Below are 15,955 nucleotides of genomic sequence, written 5' to 3'. Positions count from 1 at the left end.
ACCTAAGAATCTCTATATGTGCTCAGGCAACAGATCCATATAGCCCAGTATTCTGCCTCAGACGGGTATCTTTGGGGTAATATAAGAACACAGAAAACAGACAGTAATGCTAACTTAGGTGCAGTCTGCCTCCACTGTTTTCTTGGATCGGGGACTGCCTCGAAGCAGGGACTTCCTGATCATCTGTCTAATAAGGCCCCTGATGGATTCCCTGTCTTCCTCCCTTCCCAAAAAACTTGTATAATGGCCTTTTGCATTCACAAACTTTTAGCATCAGCCCTGTCTTACAGCATGTCATTCCACAGTGTAACTACAAACATAGAAGCACTTTCTTTTGTTATGGGCATGCTGCTTAGTTTCATTTTGTGTTCACAATCTGTTCTATTGGAAGAGGCCAGGAGCCGGACTCCTCCTCTTGGCTTTGTTTTTATAGGCTCTATCACTTTGCACCTCAGCTTCTGTCTTAAACTGTTTGTTTCCTGTATGGAATCCATTCCATATCTCTGATCATCCTAGGTATCCCTGTCAGTACTTTCTCTGGATCTGCTGTGTCCTTTTTTGAAATGAAAAGAGACAGGGAACACACAGCGTCCTAGGTGTGGACACACCATGCACACAGTGGTACCTCCTATTTTTCCACTCTGATTCTTTAGTTAAAGCAAACTGATTTTGGACATTCCAGCAGAAATGCAGTAAGTTGTACATATTCTCCAGTAGCTGGCATTTAAAGACTTAATTGTTGCTAGAAATTGCTGTGAACTTAAGAGGCTAGATTCTTGTTGGCAGGAGTTGAAAGTGAATCCTGATGCTACAAAAACCTGTTACATTCTCAATAGCCAGAAGTTAAGCCCTGTGTTTAAAAGGCATTCTACCCGTTACATGGGTGAATGTATTGCAGACACTGCATTCAGCCCTCATCTTTCTGGCCTTCCAGCTGAAGAAGGGTTAAGCATTAAATGGAAAACATGCTGCAAAGGACTGATGTGATTCAGCACATGGTTGTAGTCTGATTCTAAAGCTGAGTCTCAGCATGGTATTTGGGGAACTGCAGCTCAATGGCTGCCTGCAGTCAGTGTTTCAAGTTGAGATGCTGAATCCTCAGTGGATATCAAAGATCTCTGGGACTTGGGGCATTAAGCATGGTGCCATGGGATTAAGACTGTAGGTAACTGCAACTGGTTTGCTTACATGCTCTGTGTGTCTTTCAATGGTATAAAACTTCCCCTCCAAAATGCCCTCTTCCATAACAGACAAGCTTAACTCGAATTAGCTTGGACTGCATGTAAGCTAAGACTGCCTGCATTGACAGTAAGCATGGATCACAGCAGTAAGTATGTCAGAGAGCTGGGTGAAATTGCAAACCTAGCTGTAGCTTTTCTCAGTAAAAGGTTATAGTATCAAAATGGATCAGGTTATCTCCAAGTATTGATGCAATATTAATAGACAACAAATCATAATCACTGTCCCTGCACTTGATTTTTTTTGTAGTGCAAACAGGTGTTTGTAGGGAAAAGTCTTTTTGTTCCATAATATTTTGAAAGGGGGTGTGAGTGCATGCAAGTGTCCCTGGCCAGCCCCAGCTCTGGGTGGCGAGGAGAATTCCAGGAACTCCAGGAAACTGATGTCACTGCATTGTTTGCTTGTTTTCTTTTGACTGCACTAAAGTTTAATTTTAACTTAACCCTCAGAGGGGTATTTTTAGTAAAACTGCTTTTTCAATCCTTCTGTCCCATGTTTGGGGGGGGCAGGGTGGGGAACAGATTGTGCCTCCTTGTTTTTTTCCAGTAGTCAGCTCTTTCTCCCTTCCCTTTGAAGAGCTCTCTGATTGACTGACATCATGAACACTTATCAGTCTGTGTTACTCTGTCTCTTTGCATGGAGCAGCTAAAAGTTTGTGGTGTTCTGTACCCATGTCTCTTGATCCAGGCTGAAAGCAAGCAGGTCTACCTGGACAGAAGTGCTCCATTCTGTTAAAAGAATAATACCTCTTCCAAATCTTCAGCTACTGCTGTGGCTGTCCCAAGGGACAGCTGCTTCTTTAGGGGACTATCATGTTCTTCAGTGACTATCTACTGGGAGAGGCTAGCTTTTCTAAAAGTTAACGACACTTCAGGTTGGAGGGGCTTTGTCAGCACTCAAGAATCACAGCCCTGCAGGGTAAGGATTTCTCCCTATGTTTTGGGTTTTTTTAAAAAAAGCAAGATAGCATACTTAAAACTCATTAGCAGCCTCAGAAGCTAAAATTTGAAAGCAAAAACTGGACTACTTGCTCTGCTGATCTTGAAGAAATGAATAAATTCTTGTATCTGAACTGCATGGGACAATCTTTGAAGCCATACTAGTTTTATTTATTTAAAAAAAACCCAAGCAAACAAACCCCAAAGAAATACAGCTCTGTGCAGAGCATGGATTTACTGGAGAACTTTTCTCTCTTCCATATCTTTGACATGAGTTTTGTCTGCTGTCGCCGTGGTTTGCTGTTCATGTATTTCTGCAGATGAAGAACAAAATAAGAAAACTCTGTTTCATCCTATTCCATTTCTAGTCCATGTGTTACAATAATTGCTCGGGTGCCAAACACAAAGATAAAAAGAATTGCTGTGTTTTTGGTTTGTCATTGTTTCATGTATGAAAATGGCTTTCGTTTGTAATTATCTACACATTATAAGAAGTGTGTATGTGGAGAAGCTATTGAAAAATGTCAGTGGAATAATTAAATTCACACCAGCTCCCCATGTGAATACTAAGACATCAAGAGCGTCTTCTGTGGTTTAGCATTATCCACTTCCAAAGCAGGCTCAAAGCGTGGAATAGCAAACTTTGATTCATTTTCCTGCACAAACAGGTCTCTGCTTTTTGAAAGACTAGGAAAGAAATGCCTTTATCTCTGGCAAAGGGAGATTTATACGTATGGTCTCATCAACATTACATACCTTGCACCTCCTGAAAGCTTCACCTGCTGCGCTTCTGAATGGCATCACCAATTAATGCCGAGGACTATCGGTGGGCTCTGAAAGGGTTACCAGGTGCTGTGCAACATTTTGCATGGCTGGTGTGTGGGAGATGAGTGAGCTTGGGTTTCCTATTGCAACGGTTTGTTGTGGCTGAATATTTCTATTGCCTTTCCCCTCTTCCCCCAGCCCCCCCATCCTGTAATTCACTTTTAAAAGAAACCAGTCTCCGTTGTGCTGAGCTCAGCACTGCAGCCATTTGCAAAGACGCCACAAGGAGAAGCAGCACTTCTCAGTTTACAGGCTGGACTGCGGTAGGAAACGGTCATTCCTTACACTGTCAGATTGCTTATGCACCAAAGGTATTGCCCATTGAGCAAACAAGGGTTGTCTCACTGTTTCCTCTCCGTCTGCGTGTGTACGTGTGTGTGGGGGAAGCTATTTACACAGTCACCTTTTTGAGGAAGGGACAGCATTCTGTGGTGGTTTTTTCATGCAGCATTTAGCACAGTGCTGTGATAAGTGTTGGTAACTGCATTTATTTGTGTCAGGGTTACCACTGCTGTTAGGCATTTGACTGGTAAGGGGATTGTTTATGCCAGTTTTACTGAATTCTGGTTCCCAGCTGTGGACTTCAATTTGCATCTTTTCATACAATTTGAACTGCTTGTTTGGCTGTGTAAGTCTTCTGTGTATTGTTTTGCTTTCTTGTCACTGCTTCTCTGCTCTTATATAGAAGACTTAGTTAATCCTGGGGTTTGGCTATGCGTCATGCTGCTCTGGTGTTGCACCCCTCAATGCCGGACAGCACAGAATGGAGAAGAGACAGAAAAAGGGAACTTCAGATTCCCAGACTTGTCCCTCTCCTCCTAGCCTTCCAACCCCACAAATCAAGGATGTGTGATCCTTAGACAAGCCTTCCTGATTAGTTCTCATCTTGTAGCACTTACTTCTGTGTGCCTGAGTGGTGCTGCAAATTACAGCGACCTTTTATTTGTTTGTAGCTTTTTATCAGCTTTAGTATGGCTTTCCTGCTCAGCAGCTGTTCCTGTAATGCCATCTTGTGGTGGCCCTGGGCTGGGACTCTAAATGTGTCTTTTCCCCATGCTGATGAGTGATACAACCTTCCATATTGTATGCTAGTGATTGCAGCTCCCTTTGTTAGCTGCATTTGTGTGCTGGTGAATCAAGGAAATCCTTGTCTGTAGCTGTGTGGTGCTGATCAGGATATGATCTTCTGAAGCTCCTGTGTTGTGTTAGACAAGGACCCTCAGGGCAGATGCCTGCACTGGGTGCTTTAACTATGATACTGTAAAAGAATATAGCCCATATTTGTTAAAAGGATTTATTAAATATTACCTGTGTTGTAAGGAGAGTGGTGTGTTGTTCATTCACAAGTTATAATAGCAAGCGTCCTGCATTGTTTTAAGTGCTTCTCTAAACACAGAGGAGGAGTTTAATACTTCGAGATCACTGTCTTGTGATTGTGGAAAGGGCGGGGGGGGGGGGAGCAATGTCAAGATTTTGTAGAAATTCCAATTTTGTCTCTGACAGTTGTGGGGGTTTTTTTCTCCATCTGTCTGGGCTTTGGATTAGCTGCACGGGTAAAAATAAGTCCAGTGCATATCTGCTTCTTGGTGACCTGGGAGCTTTACTGTACCATAGGTGTGTCTTGTAAAGAGCTATGTGTCTTGTTAATAAATGAAGTCACGAGTAACTGTATTTCCTTTTTGCCTCTCCAGTGTTCCCAACTCTTGCCCGGCCAGTCCACGTGGTGCTGGATCCTCAGGATATCGTTTTGTTCACAACATTACCTCGGATCTGCAGCTGGCAGCAGAGTATGCCGCAAAAGCAGCATCGGAACAGCAGGCAGATGCATCTGGCGGGGACAGCCCAAAGGTTCAGAGAAACATTACTTACCCAGCAGGGCTCATTGGGAGGCTTATTAAGAACTGGCAGTTTATTGCCAGTGCTGGATATAGTTAAAAGGGGTCTAAGAATACCAAGGCTGTAAGGGCACTGTCTACAGTATCCTCCAGGGGTTTGAGACCATGCCTTCAAACCAGCGTCGTCTTAATGGTAGATGAGGAATCTGCCTGCTTAGCTGCCCAAAGTGTATTCAAGTCACTCACTAAAATGGCTAAGCGAGAAAAATTTTTTGCTTGTTTGATAAATCAGGAACCCATAAAGCAGAGGTGCATTAAAAATCAGTCTTGTTTTCTCCTTTTAATTAATGGTATTTTTGCAAAACACAGTTGGAGAAAAGGGATGCAGGGGAAGAAACCAGATCCTTGCCACGAGAAGTTAGAAACAAACATGAAGGCCTGTCAAGCAAGCATTAAATGAGGAGAGTAGCAAGTGGAATGTAGATTAAAAAATAACTTAGTTATAATGATAAAATTTAATTTTGGTGAGCTGATCTTCAGATCAAAGTTAAAGGTCTAGATCCAAAACCACCTGATTTGGGATTGGGTGGAGGAGCATGATACTAGGTGGCTTTTTTGTAGATTGAATTCTCCCTTGAGACAAGAAGGGCTGTTCTTCGTGGAGTAATAGGAAGAGCTGGGAATATGAGATCTGGCAAACAAATTAAAGTTCCTAGAATGAAACAAATCCTGCTGGAGAGGGAAGGGACAGGATCAAGTTTCATATTGGGCTTGTTGCTGGGAGGAGAGCTGATAGCATACTTTTGTGAAACCTTTCTAACAAAGTGTAGTCATAGCTGGGCAGAATTGAAGGCTTTGGTTTCATGAACACTGAAAGCAATGAACGTACCCTACACCCTCTAACTCTTTGCTTCCAAATGCTTGTCCTGATCCTGTTCCTTGTGCTGGTGTAAGCACATGTGGTAAATTAAGTGGGGAATGGAATCAGATTAAAGTTAGCTTTTCTGTGTTTGTGGGGAGAAGGAAGGAGATACTTTAATCTCACTCAGACCTCTAGTACTGTTTGCACAAAAATGCTTGTGCTAAACTGGGAGGTGGCAGTATAAAACAGGAGTGAAAGGGAAGAGGGTGATGCTGCTCTTAGTTGCCCCTGATGGTCTCTTAGCATTTGTGAAAACTACAGCCCAATGTGCTTTTTTTCGTTTGGGTTGTTAGTACACTCTAGTGTAGGAATTCTTCATTAGTGACTAAATTTCTGGTTTTTTTTCTTTAGGATGAGTCCAAGCCACCCTATTCTTATGCTCAGCTAATTGTGCAGGCTATATCTTCAGCACAAGACAGGCAATTAACACTAAGTGGGATCTATGCCCACATTACCAAGCATTATCCATATTACAGGACTGCTGACAAAGGCTGGCAGGTGAGTTCTTGACACTGACAAGCTTTTAAACTACTTTGACAGGGCTTATCTGCTTTGAAATGCATTTATTAAAGATTTGGTAATAGAGCTGCTTTGACTATTCCCAGAGTGAATTTGTTTAACGTAAGCTAACTAGTTTGTTTGTGGGTGATTAGTTTTTTGAAATACTTTCTAGGGCAATGTAGTGTGTTACTCTTGGTCTCTCTGGTTTCTGAAACCCTTTTAATGCTGCAGTCATGTGTCTTTCACTTTTGTTTTTTATTCTTCCACATCCTTGCTATCAGTCACTTCTCTGCCCAGATACTTGCCTGAATCTTTTAGTCCTTCACCTTGTCTTTGTTTGGCATGATCTGTCCAAGCAGATGATGTCCAGCCTAAAACTGAGGTCCCAGTTTTTAATCGTAATATCTTAAATCATCACACATGTTTTGTTTTCCCACTGTATCAACTGCATTGCCTAAGTCACAGTTCGCAAGTTTTGAATCTCAGAACGAGAACTTGGGGAACTTCGAGTCTGTGCCGTCCTTGTGGTATTAAAGGAAATCTGACCAGCTTCATAGGAGAGTTTGGATGTAGTTAACACATGCTAAATCAGGCTTAAATGTTCACTTGAGGGCTGCTTTCGAAGTGCCAGAAACCTCAGTTCCACCTGCTTTCAGACTTTTTCTTGGCATTGCACCTCTGAAATGGGTGTTGTCATTTGAATATAATACACTAATGCAGCTGGAAAGACTCTTGCAGCTGCTGATTTCATTGTATTCAATTGGCAGGAGCAGTACTGCTTGGTGCACTTTGAGTACAGTTGGAATAAATACATTGCTGCCTCTCTGGCTTTTCCCTGCAGTTCTAATTAATTGTGGAATTCACTTCCTGCCTTAACCTGCTCGGCAGAGTTGTGCTTTGCGAACCAGTTGCTGCATCCTGCTTCAAAGAGAGCTGCGTTTCAGTGGAGGGTGAAGTTGCCTTTTCCCCTCCCCTACCGGTGGCATTGTAAGGCTCCACTTGTGAAGAGCTCATCTAAAGCTGCTGCAAAAGCTCTTGTTTTGTTTTGAAAGTGGAAGAGGAACAAGCTTGTACACACCTAGGCTTACTGAGCCTTTCCCCTAGCCCAAAAGGCGGCGCTACACCCAGTAAGAGGTGGGCTTTTGCAACGAAAAGGATACAGACTTGTCAACATTGGGAGAGCTGTACAGTGCTAGACTAGTGCCGTATAGAAAATGGATTCTTCTCAGAGACAGCTGTCTGAGGGCATGTTGGCTGGCTTGCATTATGATTACCATGAGATGCAGTGTCCTTTAGGGCATGTTTGGGCACCCCGGTGATAGCTTGGCAGGTAAGCAGTTAGCACAGGCTCAGGCAATTTTTTCCCCTTGCCTAGAATAAAGCCTGTCTTTTGAGAGAGTTCTGATGTGGTTTACAGTGATTTCCGCCTGCCTCAGCAAAAGCTCTGCTTTCATTGCTTTCCACAGAAAAGTCACTGCACTGTCTGGCTCCAGATGTATTTAAGTGATAGTGTAGTACCAAACAAACCCATCTTTCAGCATGATTAGTAGAAACTCTGACACATTTTCCCAGGTTTTCTCTTGCAGTTCTCCTGTGACTTTGGAGCTGTGTGAGTTGAGTGACTTGTTTCTGTCTTCAACACTGACTCTGGTGGTGTGGATTTTATTTTTCCGAGCTGTGTGGCAAAACCCATTAGTCTTTGTTGTATGCTTCCTTATGGCAAAATAATCATCTTGTTCCTCTGCTTCCTGCAGAATTCCATTCGGCACAACCTCTCCTTGAACCGTTACTTTATTAAAGTCCCACGCTCCCAAGAGGAGCCTGGAAAGGGCTCCTTTTGGCGAATTGACCCTGCCTCTGAAGCCAAACTAGTAGAGCAAGCATTTAGAAAACGAAGGCAAAGAGGAGTGTCCTGCTTCCGAACACCTTTTGGGCCTCTCTCCTCCAGGTAACTTCAACTTCCTCTAATCTCTGTGCCAAACTCATTACAAAGAAAACAAACAAACTTCTCCTGAAGTACAGTGAGCATAGTTTACTTTTGTTTATAGTTTGAGAGGTAATATAGTTAGGTAGTCCAGAGCCATAATCTGAAAATTGTTCCGACTTCTTAAGTTTACAAAAAAAAAATCCAGAACCAAACTACAAAAACACATCAAATAACATATCTGTTTTGGCATCATTTCAAAGAAATTCAAAGCAGTTATCGCTGAAGTAAGTGTTTTCAGATGCTAATCTCTCACTTCAGGAAAGCTGTGTTTAGATGTGGATTAGATCATAGTGGGAATAACTTTTGTGGTATTTAAAACACTCTCCTATAGGGAAGATCAGGTTGATCATGGTTTTCAGCAGTAATGCAATGGGGGGGTGTTCTGTGTAGCCGCTCCAGTCAGCAGCATAGCTGCAAAAGAGGAGCTGTGTGCAATGACAGCTTTCTCAGAGTCCTGTAGCTGTGAGGATAAGACTTGCAATTCAACACTAGCTGGAGAGTTTCATGTATCATTCTTCCCACACCTCATTTCTTTTCTGTCTGTTAAAATGGGGGGAAGCAGGAGGAGCGGTTTTCAGCTGATCATCTTCTCTTTCTTGTTTGTCATTAAAGAAATGTTTAATTCCTCATGTGTTTGGTGGCCATGTGGGACCAGAGGTGGAAACCAAGTGGTTGGGGGGGAGACAACAGGGAAAAAAGGGAGCAACTGCTCTGTAAGCATATGCGGGGCCAGACACTTGCATTTACATTTCCTCTTTCTTCCTCTCCCCATCACTCTCAAACACTGACAAAGATCCTTTGAGAGTGGCCTGAAATGATAAAACTGATTTGAACATGAGGCACTTCCAGCTTCTCTGTTAGCAGTGGATCTTAAAATGAGGTGTTAAGCGTATTCTGAAGGGTCCGGTTTCCTTCAGCAAGGAGTAATATGACAGTATTTGGTGCTAGAGCATTTGTGAGGTTACTGTGTACCTTTCAACTCTTCTCAGCAAGACTGTAGTGGGTAGCGTGGAAGAAAGGCTGTCCTTCTGCTAGAGAATCCTGTGCTGGAGCTAACTCTTGGTCTCTGCTGCTGTCTTGTGGTCAAAATGCATCTACACTTGCCAACACTACTTTCTGGTGTTTCAGGAGTGCTCCTGCCTCCCCTACTCACCCTGGCCTGCTGTCCCCTCACTCTAGTGGCCTACAGACTCCAGAGTGCCTGTCACGGGAGGGCTCACCCATTCCACATGATCACGACTTTGGGTCAAAGTTAGCCTCAGTTCCAGAGTATCGGTATTCACAGAGCGCACCTGGTGAGTAGGTCTTGTTTCACAGAGGGTGACTGTTCAATTGCATCACGTGCCATGCTGAGGACACAGCAGGAATGCTTCTGTCAGTGTGTTACAGGAGTATCTAGGTCTCTCTTTCCACTTTGTTGTTAGAGACTGATGATGCATATGCAACTTCAGACCATTTTTCTTATTAGTCTTTGGATGAGGGGGCAGGAGATAAAGGAATGTGTAGAAACACATGAGCTAACCTTGAACTAGGTGGCTCTAAAGAACTGACAGCAGAGAGCCGCCATGGTAGTGTGTAGCTCACTAATTTACCAGCCTTCTGGATGAAATCAGCTTGGCTATGCAGAGCTCTGAGGTGCTGTAGCCAGGGCCTTGGTAATTTATTAAGACCTGGTAAGTATCTGCTTGTCAGCTGTGCTGTAGCTGGCCTGATGTATAGGGTATCCCTGGTGAAGTTGAGGGTAAAGCTCATTAAGTAAAGGTTCGGGTTTTTTGTGTGCTTATTGTGGTTTTTGTTCACAGAAATGTGCTTAGGTGGCAAGTAAAGTTTTTGTAAGTTAAAAAGAGAAGATTGAAGGCAGTATTTTTGAAGCCTTATTTTTTGTTCCCTCCTCCCACTCCTGCCAATGCTGAAGGACTGAGTATTGCAGATTAGAAGTGCATAGGTGAAATGAGTGGAGGCCTTTTTGCCTCTCCTATTAATGTATGCTTCTCTCTCTGTTTAGGATCTCCAGTCAGTGCCCAGCCGGTGATTATGGCTGTTCCTCCCCGACCGTCTACTCTGGTGGCAAAACCAGTCGCATACATGCCAGCATCAATAGTGACTTCTCAACAGCCTTCATGTCATGCAATTCATGTAGTTCAACAAGCTCCCACTGTTACAATGGTCCGAGTTGTCACCTCCTCTGCAAACTCTGCAAACGGATACATCCTCACAAATCAGGGCACAGCAGGAGGAGCTCATGAAGCTGCAGGAGCAGTGTTGGACTTAGCTGGTGACCACCGAGGTAGCTTTTCACCTTCCTTGCTACTCTGCTAATAAGTCTTGAGCAGGCTTGTTGGGGGTGGGTGGTCAAATGCTGTTTCACTCATTGAGTGCTTAGCCCTTAATAAAAGATGTTCCTCCAAGTAAAACTTAAATGTAGTAAGAGCTGATCCACCAGTGGGCAGGACAACTGTGCTCCCTTGTCTCCTGTGGGGAACAAATGTAACAGACTTTGGAGGCTGAAGAAACATGCAGTGCTTTAAATATTTATATTATCCCCAATATCAATATTATGCTGGTGTATTGGTCAGCAGGATGTGCTATGGACATGTGTGCTTTTTCTGGCCAAAAGAGATGGCCTGAGAAAGGCTGAAACTCTCTGCTTCAGGATAGCCTCATAAATAAATGATAGAGCCCTTCTCTTCCACAGGCCTGAATTCCTAGAGGAAAGCATGTGCTTCTGGAAGTGCAGGCAGTGCCCCATTAAAGCAATCTTCAAAAACCAGTTACAACAAAGGCTTCTTTTTTTCCCTAAGCTGGAAATTCCAGCCTTGGGGGATTTAGTTAAACATTGTCTTGCTGTGATCTAGCCAACACCCTGTCTGCTCACCATTTCAGAAGGGCTTAGTGCTACAAGATAGATGTGTGTTGTACCAGCAGCAAGACTAGTTACTCTGATTGCTTTTATGTGGGCAGTGGGGCAATGGTTCTTCTCTACGGGAAAGAAAAAAATGATAAAGACCTTCCCTTACAGCAATAGCAGGACCACTGGCATTTTTAGTTCAGTACTGGTTATGCTGCTTGAGTTTCACTTACATTCTCTAGAAATTCCTGTCTGGATCCTATACATGTTCCTGAAACACCAACAGTTGCAGCTGCCTATCTGTCACCTGCTCCCTTCTTTCATTCACTATTCTTGGTGTTACTTGTTCTTTCCCTGCTTGTCCCCCTCTTATTGCTACTCATATCCTTTTCTAGTCTTTACCTTCCCTTTGTTTTTCCTGGTTGCTCCATTTTCCTTCCTAATCTCCCAGCTTTCCTTGCCTTTTCTCTCCCTGCTTTCTATCAGCCTTCTTGAAGGTCTCAGCTCAATGCTTATGTTCCATCTAACTCCACTTGTGTTGTCTTCTAATGTTAAAATGGGCAAAGTCTTCTCTTCCTACAGGACTAATGAGTTTGTGCTTCCTGCCTGCCTTCTCTGCTTTGAGACCCAGAGAGCCCCTGGAAGAGAAGAGTGGCTCTCCTCTCCTGCATGCCCAACAGGAGGCTGTCCTGTATCTGTTGCATACCTGCTGAATTTACCCCTTACTTGTCCTGGGAAGTGAGATAAGTGGTTGGGCTGCTCTCAAACAGTTATCTCTATCCAGGAACTCAGCCCTCCTTTCCTACTTTTTTTTTAAATTTTTTTTCTCCCTCCTCGTTTCTTCCTGCACTTCCATAGCTGGCAAAAGCTTGCAATTGTGGGAGGACCTCCTTGTAAATCAACCTATGTGCAGGCCTGACAGCAAGCTGTTGCAGACTTTTGCCTCCAGGCATTGTTTAAGATCTTAATGCCTTCTCCTGGTGTGTGGTATTGAGTCAGGCCAACTCGCCTGTAATTACAAAGTAAGCTATGAGATTTGCAGTGGCTGCTGTCCATATCACAGCTATAATGTGCCAATAAGGGAGATGATGCCTTTTTAGGACAAAGGGTCAATTTTATAATCTTGATGATTTTTTTTGTCTGGGTGGCTTACGCTGTAAGAAAAATCTTCTTAATATTGATAGGGTATATGTGCAATAGAGACTATTTTATTGTTTTCAAATATTCATCCCTGACCTTCTGATGTGCTTCAAAATAAGCATTTCAGAGGGACTAATCTTCCCTATTCTTACATCCCTGATTGCAGGGTTCTTCCCCTAATGAGCAGGGTGAGTGAACCATTACCTTCTCAGAGCTGACTACACTGTATGAATCAGCCTGCAGAAAGTGTGTGTGTAGAGCCTGATACTGCCTAAAGAGTTCTGGGCACTTCTCAAAGTATTAGGCCTCTAGGAATACTCTCAGCTCCTTGGAGCCCAAATATGTTACTTTTGTGACTAAGCTGCCTCAGCCTAAGAAGCAATGCTTTCTGTTCCCACTCTGTAAACCTTGTAGGACACATCAAAGGCAAGTGACTTTGTGGTGCTGAGGTATTTTCACATTTGTAAGCCTGGGGTGTGTATCACTGCTAAAATATTAATGAGAATAAAGCCTGTTCCTAAGCCAGGGTGGTAAATGATTGTTGTCTGTTCTACTGTTAAGCAGGCATGGATGAAAAGCCAACGATTGCCTTTGCTACGATACCTACAGCCAGCCGTGTTATTCAGACAGTTGCCAGTCAGATGGCACAGGGTGTTCCAGGACAGACAGTCACAATCCTTCAGCAGGCAGCTCCAGTGACCATTGGACAGCATCAGCTCCCTGTGCGGGCAGTCACTCAAAACGGGAAACATGCTGTCCCCACCAACAGCATCACTGGCAGTGCTTATGGTAAGCTCTGTTTCCATTGCTTTCTGGTTTTTGATTGCTTTCTGAGCTTAGCAGTTAGGTTGTAAAGCTGTAAGGGTCTTATCTTACTAGTTATGCAAGTTATTCCATGTGTCCAATTCCAAAGGTTATCAAGTCTTCAACTTCTGTGGCTGTAAATGTTAGTGGTAGATATCCTTCTGTCCACCTCTGTTTGCTCCCTTTCCCCAGTGGAAAACTTTTGCTATGTACCATTGCTTCTGAGAAGTCCAGTGTCTTTCCTTTGTCCTTGGCTATGCATTTATTACTACTTATACTCTCTACCTTTTGAGGGTTACTTGTTGAAAGTGTTAGTGATTCTTGTGTAGAGCCTGTTTTCATTTGTTTTCCTCTGACAAACAGCCTTTGCTTTCAGCATGCCAAATAATAAAATTTCCATAATGCTCTTTAGATCTTGTGAAATATGACTCCATAGAGTATTAAGAAAATAACATAATTTCCCATCTTAAGGTCTTAGAGCCTGAGAGAAATAAGATCTGTTTCATCAGGTGAATGAATGTAGGATTTCTTATATACAGGATGTGTTCTAGTCATTTGTCAAGCCTGATTTTTAAAATCCCATACTAGCTATGTCTTGGCAACCTCCTCTTATTGCTTGCTCAGCACCTCCAGGTTTTGTTGAGTTAAGGATGATGACTGGGGGTGGTATTATCCAGGCTTCTTACTCCCCTTTTCAATGACACACTAAGTACCTCTGCTGTCCCAGGCTGGTGTTTACAGGGAGTTTGAAGGTGTTTACAGGGAGTTTGAAATGAAGGGCACTGGTGAGATTTTGATGGCTTTCATGAAGTGAAGTAGGAATCTTCCTACAAAATTTTCTGCCACGTCTATTCGCAGTATCACTTGACTTGCACTTGAATTGCAAGAATCTTACTGGAGCAATGAAAAAATGATAGCAATAAGGTTTTTATGCATATTATGATATTAAATAGATGAGATAGGTGGAGTTGCTGCTACCCAGCAGTAGTGTTTGTCTAATGTAGAATCAGACAGTTTTTTATTTAACATTTATTGTTAAGATATTCTAATCTCACTAAAACTTTTCTTGCTCTCTCATCGAATTGGAAAGTATTCCAGTTGCATCTGAGGGGGTTTTTGTAAGCGATAGTGAATTTTCTAGTTGACGAAATGGAGCCTGAGTCTTTTGACTCTTGTCTGTACGAAGTTAATGTCTTTTCAACTGCATGGTTTAAGTTCTCCAAGTCACTGACCTGTAACTGGTGACCGCCCTCATTCTTACCCTATTTTTTTCCTTCATCCTCTTGATACTCTACAGCCTTCTTCCCATGCCTTGGTAGAAGTTGCTGGGCTTTGAGGGCCTTTGTTGTGTTTGCTTTGTTTATTTATCCTAGGGCTCCTTTTTTGATGCACTTAGGAGTGAACACACTACTAATGTTCTGTCATTCCATCCTTTGCAAATCAGTCTGGAGGGCAGAGGATGTGCTGTCTCCTGAGTCTGCTTTGGCTGCCTCTCCGATTGACGCAGAGTCCAAAAACTGCATGTGTTTTGTTTTCCAAGCAGTGTTGTGTGCCAAAGCCAGTGTGTAAGCACATTCTCTGTCTGGAACTAGGAATTGTAGACATTTTTATGGAGGGTTGCTACTTAAATTGTCTTTTTTCTCACCACTTTTATTAATGGGAGGGTGAGATCTTTTGTCAGTACTGGAAATCAAGATTGGGAGCCAGAAATTCCTATTTTCTTATCCCAGTTCTGATGGGAATGCATTTGGTTGTCTGGGGTAAGCTCTTCCCAGCCCCTTTTACAAGTGAGGTATCGGTACACTCAATATTTGGATTCTAATCTAGTTTCCCAACAGACTGGTAGTTCTTACTGTGCAAGCAGGGCTAAAGAGAGCCCTCTAAATTGAAGGCACAGCACACAGAGGATGTAGCTTGCAAGGAGTTCTGATTGTAGGTGGCCAGAGAACTACCTCTCAGAGGAGGTGTGCTGTAATTCTAACAGGGGATTCATCCTTCCCTTCTGGAGATGGTTGCTTAGCTGGCAATGCCTTGTTTGACAACGGATAGGAAGAAGGAAGTTCTCCTATGAAAGGGTTTATTACCAGTTTGGTAAACTTGCACAAAGCTGAGATTGGTGGGGGGAGAGGGAGAGACAAGGCTAGCAAGCCTTTCAAAATGGACTTGAAAACAATACTTGAATATGTTCCAGCTATCACATTTGACTATATTATTTTGTTTTCTTGCTTTCTGAATAGCAAACATTTGTGCTACTTCATCGCATTAATTCTCCTTCTTTCTCTTGTCCTTCTTTCCAGCTCTTACAAATCCATTGCAGCTTCTTGCAGCCCAGGCCAGCTCATCCACTCCTGTTGTAGTCAGCCGGGTATGTGAGACAGGGACCGACGAGACAGCAGCAGCCTCTTCCAGTGAACCTGAAGTCAAAAGACCCCGGATAGAAGAGTCCAGTGGAGCAGTCCCAGCCCAAACTGGAGTCATCACGTCTACAGTGCCACAAGGACAGGCAACCAGTGAATGAAGAACCGGTGGGAGGAGCTGGAGTGATGCGGGGTGGGCATGGGATGGCAGCAGCCCCTAAAGCAGCTTTCAAAGAAAACAAACCACAACTGTAACAGCTCAAAACATAGTGAATAAAGAGCTCTTTTTAAAGTCAGATTTTTAAATGGGAGGTCAACAGCTATTAGAATCACAAGGTGCCAAAAAGAATGGAAAACCCCTCCCAAGAACCCATACCTGGAACTCTGTTCTGTTGTTACCTATGGGATATTTTTTCCTTTTTTTTAAAAAGATTCAAAAAAATACAGACAACTGATTGTATGACTGCTGGGATATTTTTTTAACTGTCTTTTCCCCTTTTGGCTCCAAGGGGATGGGATTTGCAGTTCAGCATCTAAAGGAATGTAACACAAAAACAGT

The 15,955-nt window shown here is 43.1% G+C and overlaps 1 protein-coding gene across 1 annotated transcript in view; it reads left to right on the top strand.

Annotated features, from left to right (window-relative positions):
- FOXK1 (forkhead box K1) overlaps positions 1-15,591 on the top strand; it is a 47,860-nt gene extending 32,269 nt beyond the window's left edge. Inside the window, exons 3-9 of the mRNA XM_059826461.1 lie at positions 4,694-4,850; positions 6,111-6,257; positions 8,015-8,208; positions 9,376-9,542; positions 10,253-10,534; positions 12,800-13,024; positions 15,337-15,591. Coding sequence (XP_059682444.1) covers positions 4,694-4,850; positions 6,111-6,257; positions 8,015-8,208; positions 9,376-9,542; positions 10,253-10,534; positions 12,800-13,024; positions 15,337-15,557 — 1,393 coding nt within the window. The 3' untranslated portion in view covers positions 15,558-15,591. The remainder of the gene's footprint in view (positions 1-4,693; positions 4,851-6,110; positions 6,258-8,014; positions 8,209-9,375; positions 9,543-10,252; positions 10,535-12,799; positions 13,025-15,336) is intronic.
- The last annotated feature ends 364 nt before the right edge of the window (positions 15,592-15,955 follow it).

This window comes from Gavia stellata, chromosome 18 (assembly GCF_030936135.1).
Source record: "Gavia stellata isolate bGavSte3 chromosome 18, bGavSte3.hap2, whole genome shotgun sequence".
Lineage (NCBI taxonomy): Eukaryota > Metazoa > Chordata > Aves > Gaviiformes > Gaviidae > Gavia > Gavia stellata.
This window is presented reverse-complemented; position numbering and strand designations above follow the sequence as displayed.